General features: G+C 43.9%; 1 protein-coding gene and 1 pseudogene across 2 annotated transcripts in view; one reads left to right on the top strand and one right to left on the bottom strand.

Moving 5' to 3' along the window:
- The first annotated feature begins 8,002 nt into the window (after positions 1-8,002).
- LOC118550810 (large ribosomal subunit protein uL11 pseudogene) lies at positions 8,003-9,342 on the top strand (annotated as a pseudogene).
- Positions 9,343-10,035: 693 nt separating this feature from the next.
- The window catches only part of SLC2A3 (solute carrier family 2 member 3), a 92,931-nt gene continuing 82,218 nt past the window's right edge, over positions 10,036-20,748 (bottom strand). For both annotated transcript variants that reach the window (XM_036116583.2, XM_036116587.2), the window contains 7 exons: positions 19,110-19,350; positions 18,244-18,406; positions 17,739-17,926; positions 15,136-15,240; positions 14,662-14,763; positions 13,994-14,197; positions 10,036-12,522 (listed from right to left, as the gene is read on the bottom strand). In XM_036116583.2, coding sequence (XP_035972476.1) covers positions 12,307-12,522; positions 13,994-14,197; positions 14,662-14,763; positions 15,136-15,240; positions 17,739-17,926; positions 18,244-18,406; positions 19,110-19,350 — 1,219 coding nt within the window. In that variant the 3' untranslated portion in view covers positions 10,036-12,306. The remainder of the gene's footprint in view (positions 12,523-13,993; positions 14,198-14,661; positions 14,764-15,135; positions 15,241-17,738; positions 17,927-18,243; positions 18,407-19,109; positions 19,351-20,748) is intronic.

Here is a 20,748-nt window from a genome sequence, read left to right as displayed (position 1 = left end):
ATCCCAGGACCCTGGGATTATGACCTGAGCCTCCTGAGCAGATGCTTAACTGAGTGAGCCACCCAGGTGTCCCTGCGTTATATATTTTGATATCATTTTATTTGGTTTATACATATTTAAAACTTATATGTTCATGTGAATTGGGTCTTTTGTCTTAATGAAGTGATCTTCCTCTAATCTTCATTATGATTTTGGTCTTAAGGTCTATTTTGATTATCAAGATAGGTTAAATAGCTCCCTCTTTTTTTTTTTTTTTTTAAGATTTTATTTTTAAGTATCTCTGTACCCAACGTGGGGCTTAAACTCACAACCCCAAGATCAAGGGTCCCATGCTCCACGGACTGAGCCAGCCTGGCGCCCCTAAATAACTCACTTTTAATTAAAGTTTGCCTGGCATATATTTTTTGATTCTTTTTCTTGTGGGTTTCCAGAGTTTAGACTTGAGGTACATCTCTCATTAAAGCCGCATAGCTGTTTGCACATTCTTCCAGCCCCACTGGTGCCAAGCCGTAGTCACCTCTTACCTGGATAACTGCAGCAGCTTCTAACTGTCCCTCTACATCTATCCTTGCCTAAATTTAGGGCAAAATTTCTTTTAGGTATATGACTAAGGATGGAATTATCGGGACATTAAGTAGTTGTATCTTACCAGTTACCTTTTGCTCATACAGCCCCCAACGTCAGTAGCTTAAAATAACAATTATTATTATTATTAAAGATTTTATTTATTTATTCGACAGAGAGAGACACAGCGAGAGAGGGAACATAAACAGGGGGAGTGGGAGAGGGAGAAGCAGGCTTCCCGAGGAGCGGGGAGCCTTATGAGGGGCTCGATCCCAGGATCCCAGGATCCTGGGATCATGACCCGAGCCAAAGGCAGACGCTTAACGACTGAGCCACCCAGGCGCCCCTAAAATAACAATTATTTATTATCACTCCTGTATCTGTGAATAGGCTAGGAGGGGTCAGCAGATCCAGGCTGGGTTTGGCTAAGCCTCAAGCTACAGATCGAGCTGAGTGAGGCTTCTCTCTGAGGTTTGGACTAAGATATCTCTGCCTGTTTATTTCGGAGGCCTGTCTAAGGTTGCAGCCATTACCCAGGGAAGTTCTTTCCTGGCTATGGCAGATATGCCAGAGGGCAAATGGTAATGGCATGATCTCTTAAGGCCTGGGCTCAGAACTGACACAGTACTTCTTCTGCCTTATTTTATTGACCAAGTCATATCATATGGCTGAATCTAAAGTTAAAGGGAAGCATAAAAAAATAAAAAATAAATAAATAGGGGCACCTGGGTGGCTCAGTCATTAAGCGTCTGCCTTCGGCTCAGGTCATGATCCCAGGGTCCTGGGATCGAGCCCCACGTCGGGCTCCCTGCTTGGCGGGAAGCCTGCTTCTCCCTCTCCCACTCCCCCTGCTTGTGTTCCCTCTCTCACTGTGCCTCTCTCTGTCAAATAAATAAATAAAAATCTTTTATAAAAGGAAGGAAGGAAGGAAAGAAAGAGAGAAAGAGAGAAAGAGAGAAAGAAAGAGAAAGGAAAGAAAGAAAGAAAGAAAGAAAGAAAGAAAGAAAGAAAGAAAGAAAGAAAGAAAGAAAGAAAGAAAGAAAGAAAAAGAAAAAATGGGTGCCTGGCTGGCTCAGTGGAAGTACCTGCAACTCTTGATCTCGAGCTCAGGCCCCAAGTTGGGTGTAGAGAATATAAACAAACAAACAAATAAATGGAAGCAGACCCCTCTCTTTTAGTAGAAGGAACTTATCTTAGTCTGTTTGGGTTGCTATAACAAAAATACCATACTAGGTGACTTATAAACAATAGGACTTTATTTCTCACCGGTCTGGAGGCTGGGAGGTCCAAGATCAAGCCAGCAGCAGTGTCCGTATCTGATGAGAACCAGCTTCCTGGTGCATGGACTGCCACCTTTTTGCTGTAATCTCACATAAGGGAAGGAGCAAGAAAGCTTTGGGGGTGAGGAGCCTCTGTAAGGGCACTAATCCCATTCAGGAGAGCTCCACCCTCATGACTGAATCATTTCCCAAAGGCCACAGCTCCTGATGCCATCACTGTGGGGGTTAGGAGTTCAACATATGAATTTGGGGTGGGGGGACACAAACATTCAGACCATAACAAAACTACAAAACCACTTGGCAGACAGCATGGAATTGGGGGCGGGGTGGGGTGGATGAAGAACTGGGGCTATGCACATTCAACTTTCCTAGAAAGCCACTGCTATCTAAAGTGGTGGTACAGTTTTATACTCTTCCTAGCAGTTAAGACAGTTCCCATTTTTGCATTCTCACCCACAGTTGGTGTTTACAGATATATAAAGTTTTGCCAGTCTAGTAGGCATGAACAACAAAAAATAGATGACTTAAACTGAGTCAAATTAAAACCATCTTAACTGCTATACTGTGAGTGTTTGTGTCCCCCTAAATTTACATGTTAAAATCCTAACACCGAATGTGACAGTATTAGTTGTCGGGTCTTTGGGAGATGATAAGGTCTTGAGGGCAGAGCCCTCATGAATGAGATTAATGCTCTTATAAAAGGAGTCCAGTGGGGTGCCTGGGTGGCTCAGTCATTAAGCATCTGCCTTCGGCTCAGGTCATGATCCCAGCGTCCTGGGATTGAGCCCTGCATCGGGCTCCCCACTCTGCGGGAAGCCTGCTTCTCCCTCTCCCACTCCCCCTGCTTGTGTTCCCTCTCTCACTGTGTCTCTCTCTGTCAAATAAATAAAATCTTAAAAAAAAAAGAAGTTACCATATGACCCAGCACGTCCTCTCCTAGATACATTACCCAAGAAAAATGAAAACATATGTTCACACAAAAACATTTGTTCACAAATGTTCACAAGCAGCATTATTCACAATAATCCCAAATTGGCAACAACCCATATAGCCATAGACAGCTGAACGGATAAACAAAATGTGGTATGTCCACACCAGGCAATATTTGGCCATAAAAAAGGAGTCGAGTACTAAATAAATGCTATAATATGGATGAACCTTGAAAACATTCTAATTTGTATGAAGCCAGTCTCAAAAGATCACATATTATATGATTCAATTTATATGAAATTTTAAATATAGGCAAATCTATAGAGAAGAAGAAAGTAGATAAGTGGTTGCCTAGAACTAAGAGGAGGAAAATCAAAGAGGGTGGGGACACGAATAGGGACTGACTTCTAAGGGGTACAAGTTTCTTTCTAAGGTGATTTCAGTAGTGGTTGAACAAATCTGTGAAAATCACTGAATTGTATCCTTTCTTTTTTTTTTTTTTTAAAGATTTTATTTATTTATTTGACAGAGAAAGAGACGGTGAGAGAAGGAACACAAGCAGGGGGAGTGGGAGAGGGAGAAGCAGGCCTCCCGCGGAGCAGGCCTCCCGCGGAGCAGGGAGCCTGATGCAGTGCTCCATCCCAGGACCCTGGGATCATGACCTGAGCCGAAGGCAGACGCTCAACGACTGAGCCACCCTGGCGCCCCGAATTGTACCTTTTCAATGGGTGAACTGTATAATATATAAATTATGTTTTAAGAAACTGGCTTAAAAAACTGTTTAATAAAAAGAAAATGAGGGGCACCTGGGTGGCTCAATCAGACTCTTGACTTTGGCTCAGTTCATGATCTCAGGGTCATGAGATCTAACCCCAGGTTGGGCTCTTCACTCAGTAGGGTGTCTGCTTTTCTCCCTCTCCCTCTCCCTCTGCCTCTCCCTACCCCACACCACCCTCAGAGGCACATTCTCTCTCTCTAAAATAAATAAATCTTTTTAAAAAGTTAAATAAATTTGAAACATCCTTAATGGATTATTAGGCAGATATCCAACATAATTCAATAGGTAGATATTTTATTTGTATTTCCCTAAGGATTAATGATGCTGAATTTCTTTTTATGTGCTTATTGGCCATTTGTATATCTTCTTTAGTGAAATGTTTATTGAAGTCTTTGCCTGTGTTTTAATTGGATCACTTGAGTTTTAATTTTTTATCACTTTTATTGCATTATAAGAGTTCTTTAAACAGTCCAGATAGGAATCTCTTACCAGATTTATGATTTGCAAATCCCATTCTGTAGGTTGTTTTTTCACTTTCTTGATAATGTGCTTTGAAGCACAAAAGTTTTTAATTTTGTTTGTGGGCTTGTAAAATAGTATAACCACTATGGAAAATAGTATGGAGGTGCCCCCAAAGTTTTAAAATACAACAGTGTATGATCCAGCAACCCCAGTTATGATATATATCCAAAAGAATTGAAAACAGGTTCTTGAAGAGATTTTTGCATACCCACGTTCATTAGCAGCACTATTCACAAAAGCCAATAAGTGGAAGTAACCCAAATATCCATCAATGGATCAATAGATAAACAGAATGTCCTATATATATCCGAGAGAATATTATTCAGCCTTAAAAAGGAAGGGAATCCTATCATATCCTACATCATGGATGAACTGTGAGGACATTATGCTAAGTGACATAAGCCAGGCACAAAAAGACAAATACTGTATGATTCTACTTGTATGAGGTATCTAAAGTACTAGAATACAGGGCACCTGGGCAGCTCAATGGGTTAAGCATCTGACTCTTTTCTTTCTTTTTTTTTTTTTTTTAAACTTTATTTATTTATTTGACAGAGAGAGACACAGCGAGAGAGGGAACACAAGCAGGGGGAGTGGGAGAGGGAGAAGCAGGCTTCCCGCAGAGCAGGGAGCCAGACCCGGCTCAATCCCAGGGCCCTGGGATCATGACCCAAGCTGAAGGCAGACCCTTAACAACTGAGCTATCCAGGCGCCACATATGGTAACTATTTTACTTATAAACTCTACTTTTATTTATTTTGTCTTGTTTCTTCATCAAAACATGTTCTTTTCAAAATAGTTTTCCTCTGATACATACAAACGGTTCACAGATAAGGAAATGCAAAGAGCTCCTAACATGCAAAAAAAATGCTCAATGTCATAATACAATGTAAACTTAGAAGTATAGGATCCCTTTCTCACTTCAGATTGATAAAGATTAAATACTTGTTGGGGTGCCTGAGTGGCTAAGTGAGTCAGGGGTCTGCCTTCAGCCCAGGTCATGATCTCAGGGTCCTGGGATGGAGCAGCCGTGGCCCCGCCGCCGCCCACCCCCCAGCAAGAGCCTGCTTCTCCCTCTACCTCTGCCCCTCTCCCCGCCCATGCTCTCTCTTCTCAAATAAATAAATAAAATCTTAAAAAAAAAAAATTAAACACCTTTGGGACATCTGGGTGGCTCAGTCGGTTAAGCGTCTGCCTTCAGCTCAGGTCATGATCCCCGGGTCCTGGGATTGAGCCCCACATCGGGCTCCCTGCTCGGTGGGAAGCCTGCTTCTCCTTCTGCCTGCCACTCCCCCTGTTTGTGCTTTCTCTCCCTCTCCTTAATAAATACATAAAATCTTTTTTTAAAAAAAGATTAAACACCTTTTAATAAAATATTTTGGTAAATACATGTAGAAACTGGCACCCTTATACCTTATTGGCTCCTTTATTCCAGTTCTTGAGTATAAAGAGACAGAGGTACCATGCCAGCTCCAGTTTTGCCAATTCATTCATTGGTCTCAATTTCCTCATTTAAAAAAAATGAGATTTGGATTTAATTTCTGAAATATATCTCATGTAACTCACATGATTCAGGTTTATCAATTAAGTCACTAAGCCGAGAGTAATCCAGGAAAGGTAGTTAAATTCACTTCATAGTAAGACAGGTGAGAAATACCAGCATTGGAAGGTTTGCTGGGTTATGACCTGGACTAGAACCAGGTTTACGGTTCTGGGTTATGACCTGGTTAGAACCAGAAATCATTTTGAGGATCTTGAACAAAACGCAATACAGATGACCGGTTTGCGGCCGTCCACGCCTGCGCAGTGAACGCGCGGCCGAAGCCCCGCCTCCCGCCGGGTCTGCGGTTTCCCCGACGCCAGGCGGGCCTCCAGCCGCGCCGCAGGGGAGGGCGGGGGGGAAGGGCGGAGGAAGTGGGCGGTGGCGTCCGTAGGGCCACGCCTGGGGCTGGAGAGGCTCAGGCCGGAAACTTGCGTGCTCGGTGCTCGCTGCGGGCAGCTGTCACGGAGGGAGCGGGGCGGCGACACGAAGGAGGAAGGTGGGCGCTTGGCGCGACCGTGGTCGCAGCTGTGCCGCCACAACCAGGGCCCGGATCCAGGACACAGATTTGATACGAGGTGATTCGTTGGGGTCACTCTGGTAGTTGACACTCAAGGAGTTCTCCATGGTGATAGGATGGCGTAGGGAAGCCCCGGAACGGAGAGCCAGAGCCGGAGGACTGGGGCTCACCTGCGGCCTGGTCCCCACCTGCGGCCTGGTCCTCAGCATCTCGCAGCGCCAGGCTCCAGGCCCGGGGGCACTCCTTCTACCTCTCCCCTCCTCCCTTTCCCAGCCCTGGGCGGCGGCCACTAGCCCAACTTAAGCTGCAGCCATCCAGTTGGAACCTTGGCCAAAGGTTCGGCAACAAACACTTTACGCTCAAAAAAAAAAAAGTGGTACGTTTCAACCTGAATTTTATCGAAAGCACAGGTAGGCTTTGGGAGGTGTGGAAAGAGTAAATTCTCCCAACCCGGGACCACTTCAGCCAGCCAGCCAGCCACCTAACATTTATTCTGCCAGTTACTGATTTTTTGCCTCTCGGCTCCAAATTCATCCTTCAGTACCTTTTGATAATGGATGGAATTCCTTTAAATCATTTCTTCTTCTTTTTTTTAAAGATTTTTTTTATTCATTTGCGACACAGAGAGAGAGAGCATGAGCAGAGGCAGAAGCAGGCTTCCCGCTGAGCCAGGAGCCCGATGTGGGGCTCGATCCCAGGACCCCAGGATCATGACCCGAGCTGAAGGCAGACGCCCAACCATCTGAGCCACCCAGGCGCCCCTAAATCATTTCTTCTTGAGAGTGTTAAGCACAGTGAAGTTTTCTCAGTAGATGGTGCTGTCAGGATACTGTAGGAAGAAGGGGGCGTGTCCTGCTGTTTCCAACGGCCACACCATAGATGACAAAGCATCTGGTGGCACCCTGCCCCAGTCATGCACCCAGAATGCATGCTCCATCAGTCACCTCACAGCCCCAGCCCATGTCTGGCAATCACCTCCCCCAAGGCCCCAAGTACTGCGCCCCTTTCCCCCCCATATTGGTGCCCCGACTGCCTCTGTACACTCACAGAGCTGGCCACCAGCTCGGGCTCACCTGCACTTGTCTCCTGCTCCTCAGGCCACACCAGCTCTGGCTTGTGCAATCCAGCGAATTTCTCTGCTATCCGGTAGACTGCAACTATGCCTTTTCCAATAAGATCTGAACCTCAGGGGCACCTGGGTGGCTCAGTCAGTAAAGCGTCTGCCTTCGGCTGGGGTCATGATCTTGGGGTCCTGGGATTAAGCCCTGCATTGGGCCCCCTGCTCAGGAGGAGCCTGCCTCTCCCTCTCCTTCTGCTGCTTGCGCTCTCTCACTATCTCTCCCTCTCAAATAAATAAAATCTTAAAAGAAAAGAAGAGAGAAGAAAAAGAACTGAGCCTTAGCTTTGGGGAGATGGCCTCTCTTCCAAGTGTGTCTCTCCTTGGATAATCTCCCTCAGCTCTAGGATACCATATTGAGTTCTCCTATCTATTATTTATTTTCCTTTTTTTTAAAATTAAACACAATTTTTTTAAAGTAGGCTCCATGCCCAATGTAGGGCTTGAAATCATAACCCCAAGATCAAGAATCGCTTGTTCCACTGACTGGGTCAGCCAGGTGCCCCTCCTATTATTTTTTACTTACTCTTATTATAGCTTGATCTTTTTTTTTTTTTTTTAAAGTAATCTCTACATCCAATGTGGGGCTCAAACTCACAACCCCAAGATCAAGAGTCACAAGCTCTTCTGACTGAGTCAGCCAGGCTCCCCAGCTTGACATTCTTTATGTTTCACTTTCTCTGTTTAAACCATTGTGTAGTTTCCGTCTTCTGATAGGAACCAGCCAGACTGATAACACTTAATCAATTGTATGTCCAGCAGTGTTCGAGGCAGGAGTGAGACAGACAAGGTACTTGCTTTTGAGCTTATATTCTACAGAGGTTGTTAACTAAGACCTAACTCACAAGATAGACTGAGCCATACAAAATTTTGAGGCAGAATATTCTAAACACAAGGGGACAAGTGCAAAGAACCTATTGATAATGAACTTGATATATTTGAGAAACAGAAGGCCCAGTGGGGCTAGACTTCTGTGAGCAAAGAGTAATGAAAGATGAAGTTGAAGAAGCAAACCTTTTAGGTAGAGTAACCAGAAGATATTTTTAGAGGGGTTTTGATAATGAATGAAAGCAGTGTACTCTAAGTTACACCAGGGTAATAGGAGTCAGCTGGGATGTATGGTCACCGAATTTACAGGCCACAGTAAAGGAATCTGGATGCTATTTTAAGTGTGACAAGATGTAATCGGAAGGCTTTAAGCAGGGGAGTGACATGATCTTTTTGACTACTCTGGTTATTGGAGAATGGATTAAAAGAAAGCAAAGATGGAAAAAGGGATCTAATATCCTCAGAATTGTGGAGAATATGGTGCAGTCACCAAGCTCTTTCAGGACGTTCAGGGTTTCATTGTCATTCCTAACATAAGAGTACCAGTGTGAAGATTGTTTGCCTGTAAGGAAGGCTTTATGGAGCTCATGCCTGGGCTAAATAGAAATAAAAAGTAGCCGCTTTTGGCTTTCAGCTCGGGGAGGAAAAGGTGCAACTTTCTTTGGTCATACCGAATCCGGGTTCATCTGACACCAGCCGCCTCTGCCACGCCGCCTAAGTTCGACCCCAACGAGATCAAAGTCGTGTACCTGAGGTGCACCGGTGGCGAAGTCGGTGCCACGTCTGCCCTGGCCCCGAAGATCGGCCCGCTGGGTCTGTCTCCAAAAGAGTTTGGTGATGACGTCGCCATGGCAACCGGTGATTGGAAAGGTCTAAGGATTACAGTGAAACTGACCATTCAGAACAGACAGGCCCAGATTGAAGTGGTACCTTCTGCCTCTGCCCTGATGATCAAAGCCCTCAAAGAACCACCAAGAGACAGAAAGAAGCAGAAAAACATTAAGCATAGTGGAAATATCACTTTTGATGAGATTGTCAATATTGCCCGACAGATGCGACACCGATCTTTAGCCACTCTCTGGAACCATTAAAGAAATCCTGGGGCCTGCCCAGTCTGTGGGCTGCAATGTTGATGGCCGCCACCCTCATGACGTCATAGATGACATCAGCAGTGGGGCGGTGGAATGCCCAGCTAGTTAACTACAAAGGAAAATGTTTCAATAAAGGATCATTTGACAACCAAAAAAAAAAAAATAATAAAAAAATAAAAAGTAGCCATTCAAATAGCTTTAGTAGGGATAGGGAAACGTAGGGGAGGGAATAAAAGAAGTCCATAAATTTAAAGTCCATAAATGAAGGCATGAAGTGGGTGTGGGTGTTTTCTTGTCTAAATGGGAGCTAAGAAATGATAAACTAAAAACATAACAGGGAACTTGTCCTGGGGTGGGGTGTTTGTGTGATCGGTAGGGGGCTTAAGTTTTATTTTCTGTAGTTGACTGGAAGCTACTGAAGGATCTTAAGTAGGATGGTGATATAAATGTATTATGGGGGCACCTGGCTGGCTCAGTTGGAGGGACGTGCAACTCGATCTTGGGGTTGTAGGTTCCAGCCCTACATTGGGTGTAGAGATTACTCAAAAATAAAATCTTAAATACATGTAATATGGATATCCTGACATCAGCATAGGATGAATTTCAGAGAGCAAAGACCAGAGGGGAAAGGAAGTAAGAGAGAATTCTCACTGGGGAAAGAAAGCAACACACTAAGGCTGTTCATCTCATCTGCATCATGAACAAGTACCACTATTTTCATATGCATTAGACTCTTAGGAAGCTTACTCCAGGTAACAGGTACTGAGTGGCCAAACCAGGATTTAAAAGCTGATTTTGTTGTTACAGGAAGGACAAAAAAAAAAAACAAAAACCCAAAGCAAACCAAAACAGCAAGCCCATGATGTCATATGTACATTCAGAATTTTTATTTCAAAACAAAGAACCACAGTAACATTAATAATAGAAAATCCATTTGGAAATATTCACAATCTGGTCACTGAGAAATGGGAAAACTTCCACACAGCATTACTGCCAACCCACTGGTTTTGAGGAGCCAGAAGTAGAGGTGCAGTTAAAGTCACCTGTTGAACCAAGCCCCATTTCATATAAGCTGTTTTTTTCCCCAAAACGCTCAATGACCAGGGGGAACAGTGAGAACTGGTGACTAAAATACTGTCATAGGCGAGGGTTTGGCTAAAGGGTCTGAAGTATGTAAGCACCAAGGAGAGAAAGGGTGATCAAGCAACATATGGAAGAAGGAAGACAGAGTAGGTGTCATGGGGCCCAATCTCCATTTATAAAAATACTGGGAAACTAGATGATTGTACAGGTGTCCAAGACCTGGGGCAAGTGTACATCCCTCCACCTCATCTGGCTCTCTAAAATGCTCCAGAATTAGAAGTCTTCAGTTTGTTTCTTACCCCTTAAAAGAAAGGCTCCTTCTCCCCTACGACTCCCCTCCAAGAGGCCACATGTTCTGATCTCACATTTTCCTTTCATACTGCCATTGTCTAGGTCTAGAGGGAGGCAGAGTCCTCCACCCTCAATCTCAAGATTTAAGGAGTTCTCCCCCCAACTGTCCAACAAGGAAAGATAGCCAGATGCGTCTGAACTCTGAAGTCTGGAATAAAACCGTAGATGCAAATTCCACCCAGCAGAGGCAGTGTTATTTATATACATAGAGATGAGTTTGAACGCGTTCTATTCAAAAAGGGGCTGTAGGTACATAAAGGACACAAGTTACCAGTCATCTACTTCCACCCAGAGCAAAGTGACAGTGCACATACATTCATACTCTCTCAAGTGTGGGCTACACTGCACATTTACTCATATTATCCCAAATGTATGGTCCCCTAAGGGCACTTGACGTCATACTATGCAAATATGGTAACAGAACAAGCATGCGATGACCCTTAGCAACAACATACTTCAACTAGATAATCGTTCAGGAAAAATCCTCTCCCAGAGCTGAGGTTACAAATTCCAAGTTAGTTTATGAACATTCTTCTCTGAATTCTTTTAAAGCTATGGCTTAAAACAAAATATCAACAACTACAATCTCCTGAAGAACAAACGGAGAAATACAGAACCTCTACCAAGAACCATTGTTTTGGGTTGCTCATTTGGAAGGTTCTCCCACCAGGCAGGTATTAGGAATACTTTAACCCCCACCCCTCACAATGAGTCCACCATAAGGGGAAGAAGTTGTTTTGTCCAGTGAGGGGAAAAAGAATATCTAGAAATAACCTTCCCTTCTCTGGACTCCAGCCAAAATTAGAACCCATCAACCACCATTAGCTATAATGCCCATCTTAATAACCCTAGATTTCAAGTAACACTACATATAATGTTAAACAAAGAAAAAAGTTCTAAAGGTAACCAGTAGCTTCTTAATACAGGCACATCACTTTTCTGAGAAATTAAACTTGAGAGTTTCCACCTGAAGGTTAAGAGGCAACGTGCAAACTTCACACACCCCATCACGTACCCTCTGAGAACACGTTCTACTTCTCCCTGAATCTTCCCCTTATTGCACCTCGACCTCTCCAGTATCCAATCTTCTACCCTAGAACCTCTCTTCAAGCGCCTCCCTCTATCCTCAATTTCCTTCTGTTTTCATTTGGTAAAATTATTTTACACTTAAAAAAATAAATATTTATGCAATAAAACCAGAAGATAAAATAAATAAAACTCAAGTTAATTTGCTCTGCAGAGCTGTATGGAAGCGAGGCAGGTGCTCTTATTTAATCCCTCTCTGCCCTCCACACTCATATAGATCTGCTTCCTGGGAAGTCTGGGGTCGGGGAAACTGCACCTCACCCTTACTCCCCTCCCCTATTGGCCCTGGTGAGGCCCTATTAGAACCCAAAGGAGGAAGAGACGACAATGCTGTCAGATGGCAAGTGGCCAATTCCTCCTGAAATGAAGGTAGGTTCGCTTGGTCTCTCCTAAACAGAAGAGAATGTCCAAGAAATGAAATGTTTCGAAAGCCATTGAAGATACAACTAACTCCTGCACTGGGTTCCTCTGAGTGCTCATGGAGTGTGTGGGAAGAGAAAGGAATCAAGTAGCAGCATTCAGAAACAGTCCTGGGTTATAAGCTGATGAGGTCTCTCCCTCATCTGGGGAGAGGTTGCTTTTCCATGTTGGGAGGGAGGCGGGAAGGAGGCATGGCTTAGACGGCGGCGGTTTCCTTCATGGGCTGGATGCTGTTCATCTCCACGACGGGGCCTTTCTCAGCTCTGTTACCCTCCCGAGCCTGCGCCTCGAAGGCTTGTGTGATTTCCTCAAAAGTCCTGCCACGAGTCTCAGGGACTTTGAAGAAGGTGAAGACCAAGAAGACAATGAGGAAGCCAGTGAAGATGATAAAAACATAGGCTCCTAAATAGAACTAGTGAAAAGATACAGAAAAAGGAGTGTCAGTGTAAATTCTCGTCATTGCCAAACCCCTTCCCTTCCCATCCATTTCTAGTAGGCTTCGGGACACAACCTTTCCACATTTAACAAGAACATGTAGTCTTCCTCGGTATTTTTTTAAAAAAGATTTTATTTATTTATTTGACAGAGACACAGTGAGAGAGGGAACACAAGCAGGGGGAGCGGGAGAGGGAGAAGTAGGCCTCCTGCGGAGCAGGGAGCCCGATGTGGGGCTTGATCCCAGGACTCTGGGATCATGACATGACCTGAGCCGAAGGCAGACACCTAACGACTGAGCCACCCAGGCGCCCCTTCCTCGGATGTTTATGATGCCATTGCTCACTTACTATATTTCCCTGCAATTCTGCGTCATTCCTTTCCTTACTCGTTAAAGATCCCTGCTTCCAAATACCTATTGAGTATTTTAGGACTTTTTTTTTTCCTTTATTTTATTTATTTGTCAGAGATAGAGCACAAGCAGGGGGAGAAGCAGGCTCCCGGCTGAACAAGGAGCCACACGTGGGGCTTGATCCCAGGACCCCGGGATCAAGACTTGAGCTGAAGGCAGACGCTTAACCGACTGAGCCACCCGGGCGCCCCTAGGACTTTTGAATATTATTTTTAAAATCCAGGTTTCTGAAAGACTCACAGAAATAGGAAATGCATTCTAGAAGTTCACTGCAAGTGCCTTTATTTAAGGAACCAGCTCCAGGTCATTTTATAATAGGACCTACACCTCACTCATTCATTAACATCCTATGATTATTCGTGAGCCTTTAAGGTCATGAAGTCACTAATTCAAATTGTGGATTTTAAGTGTTGGTCTGGAATCCTTTGGGATTCATCTCAATCATTGTATCTAGGCAGAACTATGCCTGTAATCACCTCAGACCAGTGGTCTTTTAAAAGTTCCCAGTTGCGGGGTACCCGGCTGCCTCAGTTAGTAGAACATCCGACTCCTGATCTCCTCCAGGTCTTGAGTTTGAGCCCCATGTTGGGGGTAGAGTTTACTTTAAAAAAATAAAAGTTGCCAGTTTTGCCCTCCTGCTTCAATCTTTTTTTTGCTACCATTCCTTCTTTTTCTATATGCCATTGAAAATGAGAAAAAAAATCTGGTTTAAAACACTTGATATCTGGGGCGCTTGAGTGGCTTAGTTGGTTGAGCGTCCAACTCTTGGTTTCGGCTCAGGAGACCAAGCCCTGGGTCAGGTTCCATGCTTAGCGCAGTGTCTGCTTGAGATCCCCTCTCTCCCTCTTCCTCTGCTCCTCCCCCTCCCACATTCAATCTCTCTAAAATAAGTAAAATCTTAAAAAAAAAAACCCACAAGAACAAACCCCACTTGATATCTAATCCTCTGTGGTGTCAGTTACCAAATTTTAAACCTGTCGGCTTAAGTGAGCTGGTTTCGAGATGGGCTCAGTGAGTTTTGTTTGAATTTACTTACTGCAGCTGAAGGGAAGAGGAGCCCAACCAGGAAGTTGGAGGTCCAGTTGGAACAACCAGCGACTGCCATCGCAGCTGGGCGGGGTCCTTGGCTGAAGAGCTCGGCCACGATAAACCAGGGAATGGGGCCTGGGCCAATTTCAAAGAAGGCCACAAAGACCAAGACAGCCCCGATACAAACAAAGCTCATCCACTTATAGTCATCCTAAATGAGGAAGGAACAAAGGAAAGTTAGTAGTCAAGACAGCTCGACCTGGATAGATCTAGCCTCCCAGCTATGAGGACTGACTGATAATGAAAAGCTCCCCCTGTCTGGGGTACAATGGAGTTCTTCGACTTAGAGTCAAAAACCCTGGGGTTTTGAATCCTAGCCTTGTGCTCACACATGTGTCATTTTGCACTAAGATCATTTCATCACCCGTAAAATGGGAATAATTACCTCAAGATTACTTGAAGAATTAAATTACATAAGGTATTTTACAAGCTGTATGTTATATAGATGTACGAATTATAGCAGTTTAATTACTTATCTCTGAGGATTCACTTTTCTTAAAACTCTGGGCATGTGACTTTATGGATCTCCACCTCACCTTTCCCACCCATGTCAGAGTCACCTGTAACCTCTTCTCTCTCCTTCCCCTCCCTTTCCTTCACTCAAAGAGCACTCACCTTTAGTAACAATGAGATGGTCATAAAGATGGAACAAACAGCCATCCCTCCAAGGCCAGTCATATGTAGAGTCCTCCTCCCTACCCTTTCCACCAGGAACAGCTAAAAGAAGAATAATATAACATAAAATTTCTGCTTTCCCTTTCATGAAAACACTGTATGAACTACCTGAATCTGCCTTACCAATAGCAGGATACTTGGTATAGTCACATGTCCCCTTTTAGTTGAGTTTCAAGCATCCTACAAATCTTTTATACCTCCCTCTTTCTCACCCACTTCGTATTTGCTTGGAGAGAGTGAAGACTACTTATACCCATCATTCAATAGCTCTTCTTCCCCAAAGAAGAATGAAACAACCACAAAGGTTTAAATGATGGTAGGGAGGGAGATGGAAGGACACAAAACCGATCTTTGAACATGTGTAGGAAGAATGCCCCTCCCCCTGCCCCCAAACTATCACACCATCCAACTTACAGAGACAACAGTGAAGATGGTATTAACCACACCCGCGCCGATGGTGGCATAGATTGGCTCCTGAACACCTGCATCTTTGAAGATTCCTGTTGAATAATAGAACACCTAATAGGAAACAAAAGATGTTGCAATTCTGAAACAGCAGCTGTGCACCGCAGTTAAAGAGAACCCTCAGAAAAATACACTCAAAGTCCCAGGAGGTTAAGGAGTCCTTTCGGGGTTTTTTGGTTCAGTCAGTGTCTTTTCTGCAAAGAAATCATCTTCTCTATCTTATCTCTTCTTAGTTCTCAATTCTAGCTACTTGTTTCCATTTCTCCTTCAATGTTTATTCCTCCTGTTCATTGAACGCTCCTCCTTACATTTATTCTATTAACTTAGATATAATGATTAAGCTTTTTTGGTTTGTTTTAAAGTTTGGTGGTGGTTTTTTTTTTTTTTTTTTAAGTAAGCTCTACACCCAACATGGGGCTGGAACTCAAGACCCCAAGATCAAGAGTCGCATGATCTTCCAACAAAGCCAGCCAGCAGCAAGTTCCTCAATTAAGCTTCTTCAATGGACAATTCCTCTAACCCTTAAAACAGTGATAGGCACACACTGATATCCTAAGTTGACAGTGAAGCCAACTGAGGAGTAACCTCAGCTTGCTCTTGTTATTAGAAACAGAACTTGAGCTGGAATCCCTAGCCCTCGGTCCTTTCCAAGTGTTTTAGGAAATGACACCGGCTATCATTTTAATTTAATATGTACTATTAAGTAAGCTACTGTTTATACTATTTTTTATTATTTGCTGGTCAGCATGCTGAAATGTAGGGTTGCTACAGCTACCACAGTTAAAGAGATGTCAAAATATTGAACTCAGACCTCAAGGTAACAAGAGAACAGGATCTAGATCATCATGACCCAACCTAGATCAGGTTTGGGTCAAGAGTTTATTATTTCATCCAGAGTGTTTGCCTCTAGAGTTGTATTCATCAGACTTTTTGATGAATATACGTGTCTACTCTGGGTTACGTTCTCAAGAAACAACTCTCCAAATACCTACAACCTCGGACAGAAACGATGTATATTTGTGTTTTCTAAAATAGGACTAATAAGGCTGTACTTTTTTTTTTAAAGATTATTTTTGGGGTGCCTGCGCTGCTCAGTTGGTTAAGCATCTGCCTTTGGCTCAGGTCATGATCCCGGGGTCCTGGGATAGAGCCCCACATTGGGCTCCCTGTTCAATGAGGAGTCTGCTTCTCCCTCTCCTTCTGCCCCCACCCCCGCTCGTGTTCTGTCTCAAATGAATAAATAAGATTTTTTATTTTTAAGTAATCCCTACACCCAATGTGGGGATTGAACTCACAATCTCAAGATCAAGAGTCGCATGCTCTATTGACTAAGCCAGCTAGGCACCCCACAGTGATTTTTAAAATGACAAAATTTGAAACTGGGATCCATCAAAATCATCTCAGAGGTTTTTTTAAAACTATTTTTCCTCCCAATTTCTGATATCACAGCCTCTAACCCTTTATGAAAAGCGCTGCTCTTTTCAAATACAAATAACCTTCTTGTGTGTTAGGGAGAAATGGCCAAGGACCAACTTACTATTTTGAGCATCAAGTAAGTGTGTTTGGCAAATGCTTTGCTACAGAATGATCTAATCATATTGATCAAGACTGAGGAGAAACCCTCTGGGCATGAATCGGAACAAGAGTGCTTCATATCCAAAAATTTTATCTGCAAATGGACAGAAGGTATAGGAATATCCTCTCTTACTACCACTAGGATCCAAAAGCTGGAAGGTAGTATCTGCCTTAGATAATAGAATTCAAGCTACCTGCCAAATGTCACCTTCCATTTTGCTCCCCACTTTCAACTATCAGAGTCACTATTCTGGTTGTAACTACACAGACAGAATAGTAAGGCCTGGTCTATCTGAAGTTCCCAGTGTATCCCCCAGACCTCTTGAATTCATTTCCTACTTATTCCCCAGGGCTTTACAATGATATTTTTTAGACTGTGAAGTCCTGGAAAAAAGCCATAGCATGTAAATTCTTGGATCTACTTTAGTTGTATGGCCTGCCTTATCACTGATGACATCAGATAACACTGATCAGATTTGTAAAAGACAACTGGAAATAAAAAATGAGTGGTCAGAAAGAGGATTAATGAAAAGTAGATAAATGTGTCATGTCCTACATACTGAAAAAAGTTTGAAAGAGGACAATGTTAACCGTAAGTTCCAAGACAAAAGGTGATGAAGTTTTCGTTTTATTATTTATTTTCTTATTTTCCCACATGGGAAACACGTACTGCAGATAGAATTTTAAAGAAATAAAAACAGGCGTACCCGCCTGGCTCAGTAGGAAGAGCATGCAACTTTTGATCTCGGGGTTGTGAGTCCGAGCCCCAGATTGCAGTGTAGAGATTATGTAAATAAACTTAAAATACAAAACCAAGTCAAAACCTGGATAATCAGTATTTCTGGAGTGGCTGCTGCGTGGGGAGCATCGTGGGGACTCTATAGGTTTAAGGAGGTGAGCAGGCGTCCTGACTCGGCCCCTCGGGGAGGTGCGTGAAGTGTGTGCGGGACCCCCTGGGACACAGAGTAGCTACTCACAGCATTGATTCCAGACAGCTGCTGGGACAGCTGGAGCATGATGGAAATCATAATGGGCTGCTGGTAGCTGCGTGATCTGAAGAGCTCCACCACCGTGGCTTGCTTCTCTTGTGCCATCCTCGTGCTCTCATCTTTCATCTCCTGGATGTCCTGAGTCACGTCCTGGGTGCCCCACAATCGCTGGAGGACTGGTCAAACAGACAGACAAACAAAGGATAAAGATAAGGAGCTGTCTCAACTTCATTTTCCCTATAACACAGCTGGGAAGAAGCCACACTTAGATGAGCCCTGGATATGGCTCATCAATTAGCATCTGTGCCTTAACCTGCTTCTTACTCCACTCTTTAGGGGTGGAAAGTTTCTGACTCCAGAGCAATCAGGAAAGTCTCCAGCTTGGGTCCAGAGGGGCCAGAAAAGGAGCGGACAAAACACAGATCCAAAGCCCTCATCCTGAAACAAACCACAACCCCAAAATTCCTACAGCGAAGGTGTGAAGGATACTCACTCTCCCTAGCACTTTCCTCCTCCTTTCTGTTGATGAGCAAAAATCTAGGACTCTCGGGGCAAAACGGAAGGGCTGCACTTTGCAGGACAGCTGGAATGATGGTGAAGCCCAAAAGCAGGGGCCAAAGCTCTTCAGTCCCCATGATGACTTTCAAACCAAAGATCTAGAAACCAGATAAAGATGATACTTTATAAAGCTCATACTTTATATAAGCCACAAGTCAGTTAAAAAAAAAAAATTCAGGGGGCGCCTGGGTGGCTCAGTCGTTAAGCATCTGCCTTTGGCTCAGGTCATGATCCCAGGGTCCTGGGATCGAGCCCCACATCGGGCTCCCTGCTCCGCGGGAAGCCTGCTTCTTCTCCCTCTCCCACTCCCCCTGCTTGTGTTCCCTCTCTCGCTGTGTATCTCTCTGTCAAATAAATAAATAAAATCCTAAAAAAAAAAAAAAAAAAATTCAGGGTGCCTAGGTGGCTCAGTCGGTTATGCATCTGCCGTTGGCTCAGGTCATGATCCCAGGGTCCTAGGATCCAGTCCACACTGGGCTCTCTGCTCAGCAGGGAGTCTGCTTCTCCCTCCGCCCCAGCCCTCCTCCCCTTATGTGCGCGCTCTCTCTCTTGCAAAAATAAATCAGAAAAAAATTTCAGAAAATCATCCATTCTTTTACCACAGGAAAAGATAAATTCTGTTTCTTCTCCTTTCTCTACCCTGCCTGCTTCTTTAGCCACCTGTGCGCTATAGTAACAATAATACCTGAAACTTACATATAGTTGAACATAGGTCAGATATTCCTGAGAGCTTTATCTATGTTGTTAACTTATTTAATGAGCCAAGAAACTAACACGCGTTAAGTATGAGTTCTAGAGTACCTGAGCCACCAGGATCCCGATGACGATGCCCAGCTGGTTGAGAGTGCCAAAGGCCCCCCGTAGGGCAGTGGGAGAGACCTCTCCAATGTACATGGGCACAAAACCTGTGCAGAGGCCGCAAAAGAGGCCAATAACCAACCGGCCCAGGATCAGCATTTCAACCGACTCGGCTATTTTGCAGAACCCCATAAGGCAGCCACCAGCGACAGCCAAGAGGTTGACAATGAGCATTGAATTGCGCCTGAAAAGGTTAAAAGACAAGAGAAGTTAGCAAAATAGGCCAGGCCGGAACTTCTCTCTTTCCTTATCTCTCTACCCTTCTCCAGGCTCATATTATCTACTCTTCCGGTTTTAAGTTTTCCTCTTTCTGTTATCAGAACATTTCTAGTTGGGATAAGATCAATGGTTCTTACACCTCTGTAGGCATAAAACTCACCTAGAGAACTTGTTTAAGATTCTTTTAATTCCCAGCGGTAGCCAGGATTGTAGCAAGCACAAAGGCCAGTAGTTCTCAAAGTTGTCCACAAACTAACAGCATCAGCTAGAAATCGGCAAGAAATTAAAATTGTCCCACCCCACCCCAATTTACTAAATCATTAGGTTTGACTCTGGGACGGAGCCCAGCAATCTGTTCCCAAAAGCCGTCCGGGTGACCTGATTCTAGCTAAGGTCCGAGAACCACCGCCCTGGGCAATTCTCATACAGCTGGTCCACGAACACACTCAAAGAGAAATTTCTGGACCCGTGCTGAAATTTTTATGCTTCTTACTGCATTTTGTTGTAATATAGTTGCTTAGATGGCACCAACATACTAATGAGAACAGATTTCAGACAAAAGTTTTCTATGCCCAAAAAGGTAGACAGCTTCAGCTCTCCGGCTCTCGGCTAGCCTGTGATGAAGGTCATTTACAGTAAGTATTGATAGCCAGTATAAAATAATAAATTACTGCATCTACGTGTTAAACGTGGGAGGCAAAGCCACGGAAACAACTAGAGGAAGACGGAAGTAAGAGATTAACAGTGAAAAATTACTGCAGATGTTTGGAAGATACTTCTGGGACTCTGCCCTTGGGTGGCCTGCTGGAATTACCCGGGGAGTTCTGAAACGCTGGTACTTTTTTTTTTTTTTAATTATGTTATGTTAATCACCGTACATTATATCATTAGTTTTTGATGTGGTGTTCCATGATTCATTATTTGCATATAACACCCAGTGCTCCATGCAGAACGTGCCCTCTTTAATACCCATCACCAGGCTAACCCATCCTCCCACCCCTCTCCCCTCTAGAACACTCAGTTTGTTTCTCAGAGTCCATCGTCTCTCATGGTTCATCTCCCCCTCCTATTTCCCCCCCTTTATTCTTCCCCTCCTTTTATCCTCTTCTTCTTTTTTAACATATAATGTATTATTTGTGAAACGCTGGTACTTTTAAAAGCTCCCTGGGAGATCCTAAATGTGCAGCCAAAGGAGAGAACCTGCTGTTAAGAGAAAAATTTCATCCTTCATTCTCACTTTTACCTTTCTCTGCATTCCTTTCCTGGTTTCCCTACTTCCTCTATCAGGTTCTTTTGCTAATAAAATAAAGATAGGAAGAAAGTCATTGAATTATGGGAGGGCCACATTAAAATTTCAATGACT

This window comes from Halichoerus grypus, chromosome 6 (genome assembly GCF_964656455.1).
Source record: "Halichoerus grypus chromosome 6, mHalGry1.hap1.1, whole genome shotgun sequence".
NCBI classification, from domain to species: Eukaryota; Metazoa; Chordata; class Mammalia; order Carnivora; family Phocidae; genus Halichoerus; species Halichoerus grypus.
This window is presented reverse-complemented; position numbering and strand designations above follow the sequence as displayed.